This window comes from Plectropomus leopardus, chromosome 23 (genome assembly GCF_008729295.1).
Source record: "Plectropomus leopardus isolate mb chromosome 23, YSFRI_Pleo_2.0, whole genome shotgun sequence".
NCBI classification, from domain to species: Eukaryota; Metazoa; Chordata; class Actinopteri; order Perciformes; family Serranidae; genus Plectropomus; species Plectropomus leopardus.
In genome coordinates, this window is record NC_056485.1 from 13,986,457 (window position 1) to 14,004,990 (window position 18,534).

The 18,534-nt window shown below is 38.7% G+C and overlaps 1 protein-coding gene across 1 annotated transcript in view; it reads right to left on the reverse strand.

Annotated features, from left to right (window-relative positions):
• tnfsf10l (TNF superfamily member 10, like) overlaps positions 1-18,534 on the reverse strand; it is a 66,936-nt gene that overhangs the window by 21,057 nt on the left and 27,345 nt on the right. Inside the window, exon 2 of the mRNA XM_042512437.1 lies at positions 11,928-12,077. Within this exon, the coding sequence (XP_042368371.1) occupies positions 11,928-12,077 (150 nt within the window). The remainder of the gene's footprint in view (positions 1-11,927; positions 12,078-18,534) is intronic.

Sequence of the window (18,534 nt, forward strand, 5' to 3'; positions counted from 1 at the left end):
AGACACATAATAATTTATATTTTATTCCATTCTTTGTAACAACATCACCATCCCAGCATATCGTCATGTATGTTTCATTTTACTGTTCTGCCATACCGTTACTGTTTTTGTCTGTTTTTGTGTGCCGACCACAAGGTTATTCGTCTGTCATCGATTATCTGTCTGACCGTTAAAACAGAATGTCTCTTAGGTTGTAACTACAGACCTTTATTTCAGGCATCTGACCCCCTCAAAAAACATTGACTGGGTTTTAGAACAAATTCCTGGAGCAATCTATAACAGCAGCCTCATCCTTGAAGTGCACCACTTTGGGGTCATGGTGCACTACTTTCTTTGAAGTCTGCTACGTGTCCATCCACACCCAGACCAGTGATGTCAAAACAGCTGTTTTGCATCAGCAGCCAAAAGCTAGATATTTGCTATGACATCACTGCTTTGACACGAAGCAGATTTAGAGATATGGCACCCACGAAACATCTAGTATGTGAGCTAAAGTAAGTGACCTTTTGTTTGGAAATAACTTACTGGAGCATGAAAGGGCAGAAGCCGAAAGCCCAGATCATCTTCATCTTTAATCATTACCAGCTGCCACAATGTCGCCACAGCTGGTATTGTTTTCACCTCATGAGTCTGTACGTGTTATCATGGCAAAATGTAGTCCTGGTGACGCCTAATGCAGAGGGAAGTACCACAGAAGCTGGTTGAGTAATTTGGTGTTTGTATAACTGTCTTTCTGTGGACAGATTTATGTCAATGCGGTAACGCAGTAACCATACAACAGCCGTCACAACCTGAAGATGCAGTCATGAAAATTTAACAATGTTAAGTTGAGATCGGTATGACGTTTGAAGCCACCCCACTTTAAACATCAGGTTCACATTCACCTCAATTTACGAATTGACTATCGCAGCTAGATTGATCCCATCTCAAGAGGATCTAGTTATTAATATGATTATTATATATTTTTGTAAAAATCACACAACTAAATCTGTTCTCGGATAGAATTGTAAATTTGTACTTTGTTAACTTATATCAAAGTTGATTCCTGAACTTGAATTATAGTTTGACAAAACAAGTGAACCTTTGGTTTGTATTGTCTTATCAAACTACTCTTTCCAAGGTTTACTGAGGAAAGGTCATCTGCTGATAAATGTAACTGATACAACTGAAAGCCCTGGATAAGATTTTAGTCCAGTATTGAGCTGGCAGTAGAGAAAAAAGGCTGCAATGTAACCACTCCACTCATGTCCACTAAAAGTACTTGTTTTTGCCACAAACAGGCTCAGAATATTTGAACTGTCTGACCACTAATGGAAAGGATCCCTACAGAGATACCTCTTCATGTTAAAGAGTAAAATCCTTTCTTTCCTTTCTTTAAACTAAACCTTGAAGTGCCCATGGTGGAAAGCAAACAGTATTTTTCTCCTTTTTTGACTAGTCAATTGAGTAGTTAGGAGCCTTTATCTTTGCACATGATCCTCATCAGCTGTTGCAGTTTTTGTCCCCTCGTAATGGAAATGTAGGCATACAAATTTCGATGATGATGAAGCTCATTTGAAATAGTCACAAGCTTTCTGCACAGCTTCTGATGTTGACCATGTGAAAGGGTGTAATTAAAAAAAAAACTTAAAATTTCAAATGTTCTCATTTTTATATTTTATGACATTCAGTTGATGAAATGTAGAAATTTCAGTACCCTGCACCCAAAATAAGGGTCTCTTTTTCTCTCTTTTCTAAAAGGCAGAAAAAATTTACCTAATAAATCCAAAGAGCGGGCAAGGTTCGAGTTTCAGCTGCTATCTCTAAGCCTTGTCTTACTCTGGCCTCCCTCAAACAAAAAGGTAAATCCCTTTTTAGTACTTGGAAGCCAATTCCCAACCTTTGACCTAAACTGGAGGGAGGAAAAACAGTCTTCTTCAAACAAAATAACTCCTGTTCACTGTGGCATCACGCCATGTGCACAATCCAATACATGTGGTAAAATAGAAAAAATAAAAATCTTGGACAACAATCACAGAAGAATCACTTAGACAAGTCTGCCAAAAAGACAAAAATGTCCTTTCAGTCAGATACATGCATGCAGCCATTATTTACCACATTGATCTGTCAGTACAACAAACCACAGCTGAGACCCTGGAGAGGACGTTTGATTGAGCGATAATATGAATTCCTGCCGTGGATGTTTTAACCCCCACCCTGTCTCTGAGCGTTATCCGTCACGGCAACTGGAAGCTGAGAGTTGATGAATTGGCAATTTGTCTCAGCAGGTGCAGATGTTACGGTGCAGTGTTTTAAACTGTAAAAAAGTTACTCTGGTCTCCACAGGGGCTGAGAGGTCAAGGCTGAATACCTGAGCTTAGTTTCACGCATGCCATCCTAAATCCCCCTGGTGCTATCCCATCACCCTTCCTCTCTCCTGCTGATTTCCAGCCTTTCTTAGTTATAGCCTTGTTTGTATGCAGTACAAAACAATTACTGCACGTGTGAAGGGACTGACATAACAAACATGCTAGTAGAAGATCAAAAGCCTGAGAGGCTGAATTCTCCAGGAGAGCACAGCTTCCTCTTCCTGCCTCTTTCTTCCCTGAAGCCTCACACTGGTCGTTTTCCAGAGTCTGCCCCATTAACTTTAAAATGTTTACACTTTAACAAAGTATATAAGGTGTTCTAAACTGAGTTTCCACCTCATAGGAAGTCATTATGAGTACAGCTTGAAAGACTGAGACTTATAATCACATATATTGACATTGTTTTCATACAGGAAGCTACTGAAGTCAGAGAAAGTTTTGCACAACTTGTCGACTGGGTCTGATTTTCTGCGTGTGATGCAAGACAGTCTTTAGATTGGTTTTCCTCTAAAAATAAGCGGACTAATGGTCCACCACGACAGCTAAAAATATACCTCAAGCACATTTCAAGCTGTCTGCAGTTTGATTTTAATGCTGTAATAAAATAAACTGAAACCAATGGCTTCCTCGATGGGGTGCAAATCATTTTAAATGCATATGATTTGTAGTTAATGAGCTTTAAGTGTGAAAATCATCAGTGCAGTCATTAAAATGTTGTTCGTGCACGTAGTCACATGCACGGACACACAGTGTGTCACATACAGTAAATCAAATTTTAATCTACTTTTTTTGACGTGCAGTTTAACTCAGCCAAAAGGACTTTTTTCATCCCTCTTTGCCTTCACACAGTTTATATAATTAAAACCGCATGGTTAAACATTTTATTATTTTGTGGCCAATACCAACTCTTTTTCTCTTGTCATCTCTACTTCTTTTCTGCTTCCCTTCAATGTGCCTCATATCCTTTTTTTATGTTTAGTTTTTCAAGGTGCAGTCTGTAATTCTTTAAAAAGATAGTTCATTGTTGAGTCTCATTTCCAGGACCTCAAAGACCAACGCTTTGGGTTGGTGGTTCGGTCCGACTCCCAGCCCAAGGTCTTCATACTGGATGATCTGGGGATGAGACTCAACAACAAACTATCTTTCTCGAGAGCTACATGCTGAACCTTTAACTTAAGCTGAAGCTTTTATGAAACCATGTGGAGCATATTTAAGAGTTGTAGTTGTTTTTGTTGAGGCAGGGTGATATGGAGAAAAACAAATATCACAATATTTTTAACAGATACCTTCATATTAATATTTTGCGACAATATTGCAGGGTTGACTGGCAGCAAAATATTATCAGAAAGACATCCAACTTTTTATTCAGACAGAAGTTTAATTTTGGTTGAAATTGGGGTGACATTATTTTAAATGTCTAACATTACATACAGTAGCTCATTGTGTTGACGTTGACATTATGACGTTTTGCAGATTTTGTGTTTTGTTCTCACTATCTACCAGATGTTCTTAATCTTAGTCAAGATGATGTCGGCATGAGATGTTTGGAAGACATTGGTATTTGGTTACTTAAACACAACTTAAAACCAACAAAATATCAACATCCCAATCTGTAGTAATCAATTGATGTTGGCCTTAGACGTCGTCTTTACATCAAATATTAGTCACCTTACATCACAACCTACATTCAACCAAATATCAATGTTGACAGACATTGGTGGTCAGTTTACAGTCTGATGTGTTGAGAAAATGACATCGCTTTACTGTAATGCAGCCTGTAAAACCAGGGGAAAAAAAACGCAATATTACCGAAACCTAAGCCGATATCTAATCTCTAGATTTCTATTTTGGTTTGTTTACCTGGACTCTTTCAAAGTACATATAGACATGCGGATGTTATTTTAAGACAGACTTGAAAATGTGAACCTATTCTTAAAAAGCCCACCACACTGAAGATTTATGTCACTTATATTTTTATGATGTTGGCGGACAAACTTTTAACTTTTTCATTAACGTCACACCACTTAATGCCAGTTTGTCGACCGTTTTTCTTTCTTCAGCATCAGTCATATCTCAAAGTGATGGGAGTCTTAAAATGATGCACTTATAATGCAAAAAAGAGATTAACTGCACACTGTGATGGATGAAGCATAGTCCATACAATTCTTAAGTGCCTGCAAGTTGGTTTTCTTGCATTAATGAAATGGTCTGACACTAATGGCTTAATAAAAGGCAACAAAATAAATCTTAAGTGCTTATATGGTTTGGAAAATACTCAGCACATTTAATACATCTCATGTTTTGGTTGTGATTTATTAGTAATGAGCAAAAACATGCAAAACCGCCATTTAATTCAGTATGAATCACTGAATTTTTTGTTTAATTTTTTTATTAAACAAATATTGCCTGGAGTCGCTGAGTTTCAACTCAGCCAACATTATGTTTTTCTTTTTCCCTTTTTCTCCACTATAATTATGTCCTCATTGTGATATTTTCTCTGCTTTCTTACTCTCATCTCTTTCTTCTCCTGCAGCACCTTTATTTTCCGCTTCCCCCTTTTTTTTTCCCTCCACATCTCTCATTTCTTTCTTTTTTATTTGTTCCTGTCCAGCTGGGCTTCTTTACTTCTCTCTTCCTCCCTCTTTTTTTCTTTCATACACAGTTTCCATTATTCGTCCCTTCTGTTTGGCTTTAAGGTCTTTCAGTACACTCCCATCGATCACTCCAGTCTACATCTTCATTACCACAACCATCATCATAATCTCCCTTTGTCAGCCTCTCACATGCAACTTTGTCACATCATTATCGGCATCATTCACTCACTGATCCCATTAAGTACAGTTTGTGTGCACCACAGAGGAATCTAAATGCAAAGCCAACATACATTTGATAATAGTTTCCAGGAGATAGCTGCAGCCAAAACTATGCTAATGCTCTTCTCCTATCTTTATCTGTTTTCCATTCTTTTCTCACCACCTCATTCTTAATACCCTCCGTCTCTCACACTCACTGCTTGTCATTCTCAGTTTTTTAAGGAACCGTCACATGGGGGCGAGGCCGAGTGCGCATCCAAACCGCATGGTTTAAGTTTGTTAGTGAAACAAATGCAAGCATCTGTTTTGGACTTGATGGATTGTCTGTTTTGTACCAGAGCTCAAAGGCACAGAGACAGTGTGTGTGAGTGAATTCCCTCATTTATTCCTTAAGTGTGTTATGTGTTTATCACATTAATGTGGGGTAGCTGAACTTAATTTTCAACCTTGGATTCATCAGATATCTTAATCCGAAACCAATGACACATCCATTACAAACTGGTCTTCATACCATTTTTTTTTTTTTTCCCCTCTGAACTTCAACAGATACGCTCCCCTGTTTCATGATCCTGCCAGCATTGAGGGCATTGCATTTCTATCCAAGTAACACAAGTCAGAAATATTCCAACTTGTTGCAAAAGAGCACTGGATCAAATGGCTTTCAGTAGCTGATTAAGGAGCCGTGATCAGCACGTCCTCCTGGCACCTGTTATAGCCACAACAGCTGCAACGTCGTACAGAAACCAACACGCTGCAGCAACAGGCTTTTACATGTGGCTTTGGTCAGACTCGACCTATATTTGTCCTCAGGAATGTTGCTACTGTCATCCCACTTACGCTCTAACCACGTTCTGGGATTTTCAGACATCACTAATTGATTATTAGAGAAACCGATGTTTACTTCTGTAACTGAGGGCTAAGACATGGTTAGTGTAGGATAAAATCCATGAAGCAGCCTTAATAAACTTAGTAAATATCCCTGGATTTTTGCATGGATTAACCAAACGATATAAAATGTCAGTGAGTTTTGGAGATGCTGGTAGGTCGATCTCGTGTACTTTTGGAAAGAGTCAGGCTAGTTGTCCCCCCTGCTTTTAGCTTTTATGATAACGCCAAAAACACTCCAAGCAGCGCTGGGCCACTGGAGTCTGTTAACCAATTCTATTCTCTGGCTGATTTTTCTCGCCTAAAGTTAAATTATCCACAGTTTCCCCAGAATCAAACTGCCACAGCTCAGAGAGACGACCACAGCTTTTATAGACATTGCATAAAAGCTCACTGCAGGCCGCACTTCACCACTGCTTGGTGTGTTTTTGGCGTAAGCTGAGCTAGCTGTCTCCTGGCTCCATCATACTGAACGAACAGATATGACAATATGTTCTGACTCCAAACTTTTCAAAATACAGCAGCATGGTTACGTTTCACTACGTTTCAAATTATGAAGCTCTAGGTACCCATGCGGCATCAGATTAGGACATTTCAGTTGTCCCTCATTACATCAATGTCTTTTCAGAATAAACTTCCATGTTCACAGGGAACACTGGAAAACACTTTCTTACTCTTTATACAATGTCTGTTGTTTTGAGTATGTTATATTACTGTGGATTGGTTTAAAATTGAACTTAGTTGAAAGCCAGTAAGTCAGCTGCTAAAGGGTGCCTTGCACTGACCAAGCGGCCATATTTGACAACCTTGGTATAAGAGCAGGTTGATATAAAAGTGATTTTGATTGTACTTCTTGGCTAAAAAACAGCTAAATGTTTCTTTTTTCAAACAAATTGGGGATTCGAACATGTGACTAGATTATGTGATTTACACAGTCACTGTCAGACCTGTAGTGGAGTAGCAGCAGGGTCGTTCCCTTTGAATGAGGTTACTCACTTTCCGACAACGGTCAGATGCCAACCATGTACCAGCTGAGGAATGCCAGTTAAAAGCTGAATAGGGAGCCAATCCAGTGAACCAGGCCATGTGAGTTACAAAGCTCAGCCAATCAATAGCTCTGCAGAAATGCCTCTGTGAGATGCCAGCTTATCAGTGGCTGGCAGCCACAGTTGCAAGCTTCAACAAAAGCATATTGTAGGATTAATGGCCTCTTAGAGGTCTGATTTTTTATTTATTTATTTTTTAAAATTATTTTGTCATGTTGAGATCCCTCTCAAAAAACTACAAATGCTGCTTTTAGATGAGGTTTTTGTATGAGAAAGCATTACTCTTTCACCTCCATTTATGTCTGATAAATAAGAATAGACGAGTCATAACTAAGCCATGATTGCTACATAGTTTATGCTCCCTTGAACATTATAGAACTGCTGTAATTCAACCTGTGTAATTGTTGTGCAGCCTCAGTATTCATACAGATTGTCACCACGGTTTAAAATCTGGATCCCTGTACTTTCACTGAGCATTTTATAAGGAAAGAAACGGCGTCTGTTTGGTCTGCCAGCTCGATCTAACCACCATTTTGGCTTTTGCGACCCTTTTCCTTCGTCTAAAAACCTTAATCCCCTGACGCAAGTGGACAATTTTTAACAAAACCAGCATGGAAGAATCACTAAAATTACTTTTCAACAGCAAACAGTCCAACCGCGATGTTGATGCTCTATTGGAACAGATAGGGGTTAAGATGCCTTTTTGCCCTCTCTTTTTAAAGCAGCATCAGTTGGAAAAAAAAAAAAAAAAACAACAAGGTGCTGACATGGAAATTAATGGGATTTGGATTGGATTGTTAAAACCCCATGTGTGAATGTTTGGAAAAAAAAGCAATTGGATGTAAATTTGTTTGGACGATTTGTCACCAGCGAATGCATTTACAATGAAGGAAAACGAGACATTCCAGTTCCCGTCCACTGAGGACCACAGGGGCATGCAGCAGCGCTCTCCGATTGTATCACACAAGTAGAGCAGAAAGCCAGAGAAGGGTGAGGAGGTGAGGTGGTAAAGGGAAAAAAAAGATTGAGGAAGAGAGGAGTTAGCCAGAGAGAGACTTAAAAAGAAAGGACAAGAGAGGGTGAAACAAAGACAGACGGTGGTTTTGGAAGGAAATGAGGGGGCTGAAGATATACTGCCGTAAGCGTCCAGACATTCCGACTAAGCGGGAAAAGTCCTCCTGGCAATGTCTGCAAGAAGATGACTTATATGAATGGAGTGAGTCAGTGGGCGTATGAATGTGTGGGTGTGTGAGAGAGCGATGGGGGCATTCTCGAGTCGGAGTCATCCGTATTTTCATGCTGATTCATTCAACATATACAGTGAGGGCAGTGTGACCTTAATGTGTGTCAATCTGTTCACTTACTGCAGGAGTTTGGGGGTAATAATAACGTGACTTACTTGTGTTTAATTAGTGTTTGTTTTTTAAATTGATTTTTTTTATTGATTTTATAACTTAGCAGAACAGTGGGCTCCACATTCTCAAATACATCTCAGATTAAAATCAAAATAAATTAATAATAGTAATAATCAAAATAGGGAAAATAAAGGGGTAAAGAAATAACAACAAAAAAAACATCATCTTTATCGAAAAAGGCAGATTCGTTAAGAAAAGTTCTCTCGGATCATCGGCCCCCTTCACTCGTGCCGTTAATCTTTCTAAGGGTAAGACACTGCAAATTTCGCGGTGAATGAGGGACATTTGTTAAATTGTGTGTGTGTGTGTGTGTGTGAGCATTTCGTCAGCCATGTGACACCCTTTGAGCTCAGAGGCCACCAAATACACAAGCGCTATGAACTTTTGTGTCTAAAAACATCTTTATATGAATTCCAGCCTTGGTGCAAAACAAGTCACTTGTCTGATCAGATCCCACTTGTCTATGCCAACTATTACCAGGTGCGTCTAGAGCTGAACAGTTGGAGAAGCAGCCTGAGGCTAGAGAGTTTTGGCACAAACACATCACATTGGCACTTTGGGTGAGATCGGCTTACGTTTTCCCCAAATACAAACACAGTCAGGAGCAATCTGGGGATTCAGTGTCTTGTTCAAGTACACTTGCCCCAAACGTGCCCCAAAACAGTTTAGCTAAACAAAACTATTATTTTGGACCAGAGGTTTGTAGTTGTAGGGAGGTTCGGAGAGAGAGAGAGAGGTGAGGCAGAGATAATTTGGCCTGCTGAAACAGCTCGTGGATGCAATTAAAAGAATACTTAACCCACCAAATAACCATTTGTATATCAATAGCTGTATTTCTACTGCCTGTTAAAAGGCAGAAATTTTGCGCTTTTATTCCACCTCACCATTCTGTATATAACGTTCGATAGCATAAAGGGGGGGCAGAGTGGTCTCGCTACTGAGCCGGGACTGTTATTTGGTGCTATTTGGTAAAAAAATGCAGGGGCAGTACAAAGGGGGGACTTTGATGCAGCCCTATAGCGCGATCATAGTGTTAAAGCGACTAATTAATCACGCTATGTCACATTAAAGTTGTGGCAGAGAATCCAAAAACAGGGTAAAGAGTTTGTGAATGGATCTTTTGATAGTTTTGTTGTGAATCATAGACCCCTTTCACATGTTCAATTCATCAAGAATTTCCTTCATTCACCATGAAAGCATGCAAGAAAAACAAAGTTTCCTTCATGAATCCAACACAACACGATGTTCCAAAATGTCATGTAGGTGGTGAATTATTCCTTTGAGGTACTTAAAAAACCCTTAGCACCGTGGCATTTGCGGCAAAACTCCTTGAAGTCATAACTCAGCCAAATGTGACACACATGATAATGGAGAGGGTGTATTGAAAATTGGACACAAACAGGATTCACTCAAAACACGTGCACCGTAGCTCACATTTGTGTTTGTAATAATCCTGCAATGACTCAGGGCCTGTAAATGGGCGTTCACCTTTATTTGAACTGTTTTTTACTGAGGTCTGGCATAGGTTCATGTAGCATCAGCTTTACAGATAAAGCTGGTAAAAGCCAAACTGGTTCAACTTGGCATGCACACAACAGCTTGTAAATACACACACAGCTAGGAGCTTATAAAAATCTGTGTGTGTCTGTGCCGAGAAACACCCCAGGGCACAAAACTGTCTTGAGTACTGACTCATGAAATACACAAGTTTGAACACATAAATGTAAACATGCAGCAAAACAAGCTCAGAGGTTTTTTATGATCTGAGGTCACCGGCTGTAATAAATGATTGACTTTTTTATGATAGTTTACAACCTGAAATAGAAAGTTGTATTTATACTTATAAAGTCCCTACAGGCAGTGAGGTCAAAGGTCAAGCTAGGCCACATAGTCATAAATGCTTTAATTCATCTCTGCACAATAACTACAGTCCCCAACTATCGCTCCACAAATGCTAGAAATAAACGAAATAACCCAAATTTTTCACAAATTGTTTAATGTTCAGCATTTTAAGCGAGTCACTTTTAAGTAGACTGTTCATTGTAAGGGTTTGTAGTCAGCAGGTAGAGCAGCTGGCGGGGGTCATCAGTGTCAGACACAAATGGAGAAAAATGAGGTGTCTCATTCGTAGCTCTCGCATTTCCTACACTTTTAACAATTCTCCTCCACTCAATCCATTATATATAACAATTTCAAGGATAGGTTTACATTTTTATGATTAATACTCACTAATACTGTCTCATTTAGTGTTTTATGAAGTGTTGTCTCAGTGGTACATTGGAGTTCATGGCTAGGAATGTGATGATGGAGCAGACAAAAGAGGCCATGAAGTTAATACTTGAGAGTGGTCCATGGAATTTAATGAAATTTTCAAATGCAATCTTGACATACTTGTGCTTTACTTGAGTCTTTTTTTCTGCTTCTTTAACTTTACATTTATTGACACTTGCATAAAAAAATGATGATGCACTAATATGACACGATGCTGTGCATTAAAATGCTCTTTCATGCATTCATCAGTGATAAAAACAGAATAATATAACGTTCTATGATGAAATAACACTTAAAAAAGGAGCATCTTGCATAATGAGTACTTGATATTTAAAAGTACTTTCAAATGTAAGTATCATTTAATTCAAGACTTCACTTTTAATGAAGTATTTTTATACTATGGTGTTTTTACTTCTACTCAAATGAAGTGGTAATAAAGTAAAGGGGGTTCCAGAGGCAACACTAATATTATTGAATATATACTATTATTATTGAAAAAAAAATCTGTTGCCATTATTATTGTTATTATTATTGATAATAATAATAATGTTACTGTGTTGTTTTCAATTGTCCATTGCAGATTACATGTGTAATTTAGCACATATGCTGTGCTCTATGTATATATATATACATACATACATACTTATGACGAGTGTTAGTCCTCATGTGAAAGTTTCTCCATTACGATGACAAATACGCCCAATTAGTCCCACCCCGAGAGTTCAGTTCTGCGTCATTCCCAGCTCACTGTAATCGAGCAGATTCCTTCATGCTGCCTCCATCTGTTCTTTAACCTGGGGTCAGCAAAGCTGGCCCCACACACCTCATTAAATATTATAAATATATCATTTAGAGATTAGAAATTATAGTCTGGATTTTATCAGTTGGCATTGCCAAGATATAAAGAAGTTTTTATTGGTATTAGCTTGGCAACAAATGCATTTTATATACCCTTTTCCCTTTATACTGTACAGTTGTTTGAAGTATTTTTTAAATCTGTTCTACAAAAATGTGGTATTTCATCATAAATCAATAGTGATCAAGTAAGATGTTTACTTCTCTAAATCAAATACAGAACATATTAAATGAAACTCTGCACATACTGTACCTTTTCTGAATGTCATGTAGTTTTTGAACATTTGCTCTTACCTTGGAGATGTATGCTTTGATGCCTTCAGCCAGTTTGATGCAGGACTCTCCGAAGAGCTGGGCCAGCTGGTCGGGGATGTCCTGGTCCTTATCCAGAGCGTTCAGTAAACTCAGGCATTTCAGCTCCTCTGTAACACCCTGGCTACGCACCTACACAACAAGCACATGAAAAGCAGGGAGTGAACATTTTTAACTGCCTTGTGGTTAAATTTGACCACATCTTTGCAAGATGTTTAGTGTTGTTGGTCAGTTTCCATGGCTCAATTATTTCAACAACCTCAACAATTTATGTTCTTTGTTTTCGTGCACAGGCTCCAAAACCTTAGGGTGGTTCAAACCTCTTTATATAGTGAATTAAAACTACTCTGAGCTTCGTCTGCTGGCTATCCCTTTATAGCATACATATAGATAAAATGAGCAGCAAATTTAAATTTTATAATCAAATTTGCTTTGTTACAGTATAAATCAGCATCAAATCTTTAGATGCTGGGCAAATGGTGCAAAATGGAAAATAGATAAAGCCCATCTTACCATTCAGTCAAGAAGGTAAAAAAATCCTCCTTTTAATATAGGTAAAAAGAGCATTAAAACATCCATACAACAACCCTCAACTGAACACTAAACAGTAAGGGGAATACAGTTGAAATGCAAATTCTGCAAATGTTGTCGTTAACAATTACTGTTTTTGCTCTTTCATGATATTAGTTCATGCTGTATATTTATGATAATAACTAGCTAACAGATGACAAGATGGTACAAATTTAAAAACACCATGGATGAAAAATTCATCTGTGTTTGTGGTTTGAGGTGTCCTGTCAACAGTTTTACAGACGTCTTGTTTAAAACGGCGGTCTATGGGAAAGAAGGTTTTTGGGCCGCAAAGGATTTTTTTTGCTGCAGTACTGCCGGAGGCCACTGGGGAAAATCAGTAGCAAGGCTGAGCCGTGTTCCTGGGGGCCTGGTTCATGCACGTCATTTATTCTGCCAAGTCAAATTAGTTAACCTCTAATGTGCCATCAGTCTCTCTGCACCTCTCTCATATGGTACGCTGCACTCAGTTTTCAGTACATCAACTCATTTTGCAGTCTGTTTCCTCGCACACGTGTTTCTTATTTTCTCTGTTTTTCTTATTTATTTTCTTTCCTTTTGTCGCATCTGTTTACCTTTTCTGTACATGTTTTGCTGTTTATTTCTGGATTCGGTGCACATTTTACCCCCTTAAAACTTGCTTTCACTCTTGAAGTGTAACTGCCCTTTGGGGAGACACGGCATATTTGTCTTATAGTGAGAAAGAAAATGAGAAACCCGCTGTGGAAATGGGGAGTGAAAGAACCTGAGACCAAATGCGACCAAAATGTTTTGGCACATGAACTGCTGGCTCAGGCAGCTGTAACACAACTCCTTATGTAACACTTGAGTGCATGCAAAGTCTCACTGAAGACTTTCTCCTGGACACACTCTTACTTATGGTACATCCATGCTGATGCACCTAATAAGAGACAATTACATCAACAACTCCTTTGGGGTGAAAGGGAAATTGTTTCCCTTTTGCTACGCCTCCTGTTTGGCAGCGACTTCCATTTGAAATGTTTTCATGTAATTTTGGGGCAGCACGGGTCGAATAAGACATCTTTGGGAACTGAGATGCAGAGGGAGGCTTTTGAGTAAAGTGTGTGTGCGTGTGTGTGTGTGCGTGTGTGTGCGTGTGTGTGCGTGTGTGTGCGTGTGTGTGTGTCCTTCAGGGAGGTTGTAGCGTCACGGTCTGAAAGCCCTGCTAATGACTCTATAACAAGCCCTGATGAGGAGGGAGAGATTACCGAGCTGCACTCTTTCACCCCTGGTCTTTGTTTTTATTAATTTCTTTCCGCTTGACCTCTGTTTTTAATGAAACCCTCTCCTTTTGTCCTCTTTCTTTGTTCCTTTTCCTTCTCTTGACTTATTTCTTTGTTTGTGATATGAGTGGAATTCCCTGTTCCCAGTGAAGATAGCAGTGTGTCTGAGTGTGTATGTAAATAAGTTCAAACCGAGCGCGAAGGACAGGGCGCTTATGGGAAAAACTGGGTTTCTCGGAACAGAGTGGGGCCACATCTCAGCAGTCTCGACATGTCCTGAAAAGGGTGACTCATGTCTTTAATGGCTTCACGTGTCTATTCAGGGACCAAACGTCATAATGAGTCTAATTAGACACGCATTTAATCGTTCCAGTCGGTGCACAATCTGGTTAGAAGCCTTTGCCCATGTTGGGGTACATGTGTATTGTCAAATAAGGTCAAATATACAAAGTGTGTAAACCTGAGAAGGTGACCTCCTTTACTGTAAAAATCTAATATGCCAGTGAACTACAGAGCTGTATTTGATCCTATTAAACAAAAGAGAGAGATAAAGTATTTAACAATGGAAAGTTTTCTTCCGCTCTGAAGTTTTGATTTGTTTCTTCCTGTTGGCAGAGATATTTTTATAGCTGGGATCATAAATTAAATTTGGGAAAACATAACATCTAAAGCTTTTATTAGTGTTGACAGAACAATCTTCTCCGTTATATATAGCCCCATTTAAAGCCTTATTATAGTCATGTTTCCAGTTCTGTGCGTTCATCAGCATTATTACGCAAAAAACTGCTGGCATGATTTTACTGACACTTTGGGGGTTTAACATGGGTTAAAGAGGAACCCGTTAAATACTGAAGCTGATCCCAATCACTGGGCGGAAACAAATTATTATTGACTAACAAAGGAAACGTTACAAGGAAATTGGCCTTGACTTGATTGCTCTTGTAGTCAATTTGTTAAATTATACATATCATTAATGTTACTAATATAAATTAAACTCTTGGTAGCTGAATAAAATAGTAAAATCTATTGCCTTTTCAGTCCACTAGATATATTTTGCAACAAGGTGCTGACAACAAGTGCTTTATTCTTTTTAAGTCAACAGCGTTTTACTTTGGGGACAAAATATGCAGTTGAAAAACAGTAATAAATCACTATGTATCGCAATATGTTTTGTTGCAATACTCAGAATACTGCAAAATGGTTCAATTGTACCGATATTATATTGGGACTAAAGTATTGTGATTATATGATATTGCTGGACCTCCGATAATTCCCACCACTAAGTATTTAGATACTTAAGTTGTTGTACCAAAAAAAACAAAAAACATTAAGTTCAGGTAAAAGTCCTACATTCAAAGGATTACTCAAGTAAAAGTTTTTAACTATTTCCAGCAAAAATGTACTTAAAATATCAAAAGTATTTATTTCATATCAGCCCTTTTCATCATGTTAATTTATCATTATTTAACATATAATATTGCACTGTTATTACTGACAATTAAGCAGTATTTTAATGTTTATATCTATCTAACATTTTCTATCTATAATAGTGCATCATATTATGTTTTGGATACACATTTTGATCTGAAATGAAAAGCAGAAAAGTTCAATGTTTCCCCCTTTAAAGTAGTGCAGTCAATTTTTAAAGTAGCATACAGCTACTAAAGTGAAACTTAAAAAGCTTAAAAACTCCATTTACTTGTCGTATTTCAGTCTTTCGCTGAGAGAAAAGGAAGCACAGTAGGTCATAATAGTTCATCTGCATACAATCAGGACACATCCTAACAAAAACTGCTGACAGTGGCGTCTGGGCAGAGACAGTTTGTCTATTGTGAGGTGGCTTGTGATTGTGATGACAGCTCCTACTGGCAGAAGTGTTGGAGAGGTTCACACATGGATGAGTGGATCTGAGCCTGTTCACAGCAGCAAACCGAGTGAAAGTAGGCTTCGTTTCTTCCCGGCGCCTCTGCCAAAACACACTCCCTGCTTTGGTGGTTCTGGTTGAAAGATTAATTGTTGTTAAGGAGTGTCTTTTGTATGTGAGAATAGAAGGTTAGACTTTATAGGGCATTTATGTGTGTGTGCATGTGTGTCCATTAAGTTTCGACAGGGCCAGTAGGGAGTGTCTCGTCCATGTTAGTGAGGAGATAAAGCCTGTACAGATCAGTGCACTGAGCTAAAAACAAGATTAGGAGACAACTTTCTGCTCCATTAGTATATGGAGGCGAGGCCAGAGGCTAAACCCAGCTATGCAGAGACGCACTTTCTTTTCTCAGAGTGCAGGAAGAAACTTCTCTCTAAGTAGAGTTATTGTGAGATCGATTAATTTCTGAAAGCCTGAAAGTTTATTTGGATTTGTTGTTGGTTTGGATCAAGTTTTGTGTTTTAAAATTGATTTTTCCTGCCAATGACAATAAGTGACATTCAAATAAGACCATTTCATATCAGTTAGGGTATGAGAGCAAATTAGCAAATCAATCACTGACTGAATAAACTCCAAAATACTTGAACTAACTGGACAGGATGTTTGTAGTTCTATATTTTTCATTTAATTGGCAGGTTTTTTTAATTTAATTGGCAGGTATTCATAAACAGTATACAGTCATGCTAGCAGCTTTAAGTTTGAATGTCAATGTCAGCATGCCAACCTGCTCATTTTGAGCAGTTTAGATGTTTATGTTTCCGTCTTAGTTTAGCATGTTAGCATTTGGTAATTGGCGCTAAACACAAACGTGAGGATCACCAAACACTATGAGAATTCATCCCGAGGGGAACATGAATGTTGGCACTAGAGATGGCAGTCCATTCAAGAGATATTGAGACATTTAGCTCAAAACCACAAATATTAAAGGAATACTTCACCACCCAAATGACCATTTTTATATAGGTAAACTCACCCCATGTTACATTGAATTTTACCTCAGTGAACATGGGAGCTGCGCATCTATCGCTGCCTCGATCAGTTAGTTTATTTTACTGTGTGTCTTTTGTGTTTTAATGGGCTAGTTTAGATTCAGCAAAATCACACAATAACAAACTAATTCATGGAGGAAGTGGTAGACTAGCAGCTCCAGTGTTCAGCAAGGTAAAATAACTGTTTTTTGTCAATGGAGTCTGGATACATTTTTTTCAGTTGAGTTTACTCTTGTAAAGGTCTGTCTGTCAGGGAGGAACTGAGCATATGACTGGAAAATGAGACTTGGATTATACTGCACGAGTTGTGTGAGAGTTCGTAAATCGTTGTTTTGACAGGGTTTTGCTGTTGACTTAAATTCACTAAGATTTTTCCATGATTGTGGATTCTTTGTTCACCACAGTTATGTGACCAAAACAAAGTTTTCTTCACCAAGTCAACGTTACATGAGATAAGCATTACATTCTGTACGCCAATGGTCATTTGGGGGGGTGAAGTATTTTTTTAACCTCATGGTTATGAGATGAGTCGTTGGTATTCATCCTCTGAGCACCACGGACATGTGTACCAAATTTAATCCAATCCGTCCAATGGTTGTTGACATTTTTCAGTTTAATTTTAAGTGGTAGACCAAACTGACAATCAGACAACACCATCCCTAAAGCCAAACAGCCTGTTTGAGTTTTATCGCACTGAACATATTCCTAAGAGAGTTATGGCTAACAGAAACATGTCAAAACGCATTTGGTTTAGCCCTTCTCAGAAATTTTTTCCGGTATTCAGTAGTAATGTATGTCAAAAAGTCTGGCTCGTGGCCCTAACTGGACGTCAGCAGGAATACTGAGCCAAATGGGTTCTTATTTGATCGCCCTGCAGGATATTTTCTTTCACTTTCTATCTTCCTTTACGATCCACACCCTGAGAGCACTATTCTGCAGCTCTCTTGGTTTGCTGTGCTGTTGCATCGTCCTGTCATTGATCCTCAGCAGAACTTCTTTTGAGGCCAAGGAACTCAAATTAGATTTCATTTAGTTGATTTTATCCGTTATTTCCTTTACTCATTGTGTTTCTGGTTTAGTGAAACTGTTGGAGAGCAAAGAGGAAAATGTGAGAGGTTCTTTTGGCCAGTAGAGACATGTAAACCTCCAGAGATGGGGGACTCTACATCATTTCCATGCCCTGGGAGCGTGCAACTGGAACTGCTCCACAGGTTTTTTAACAGTTTAAAGAAGACCCACCCCCTGCTCCTGAGTGCTCCTTTGACAGCAGTTTCTCTTTGCCAAGTCCTGTCTCCACTCCCCAAATTGCAAAACTGGCCCCTTTAGCTACAGAATCATATCGGCAACATGTTGCAGCCCAGTGATTCAACATTAACAAATCAATATACTGACATCAGCTCAGCTACGGCTGTTAAAATTTAAGACTTTGTGTTTTATAGGGATTACTTTTGACAAAGGCTTGATGAATTACTTTTAATTCCCAAACATACGTCTTAAGAGGAATCCTAATCTTGCTAGTAACCCATAATCTGCTTTGCAGTTGTGCTTTTTCCATTAAAAAAAACATACATCTCTCTTCACAAAGGGCATATATCCTTTTTTGGCATGAAACTCTTAGATTCTCTTCTCTGTAACGTGTCCCCTGAGCTGCGTATTTTCTCCGAGTGTTGACATGAGTGACCTTCACTTGGCTCTTAAGCAACGAGTCCGTCGGGTCGGTTCAGCAGCCAAACACAGGCTAACACATGCTAAAAACATTCAGCAACATACAAGATCTGATGTAACTCTCTGTTGTGTTATTAAAAGTAGATTAAATGCGTGTGTATGATTTTGGCTCGGATGTCCGAAGAGGGAGTGCTTTT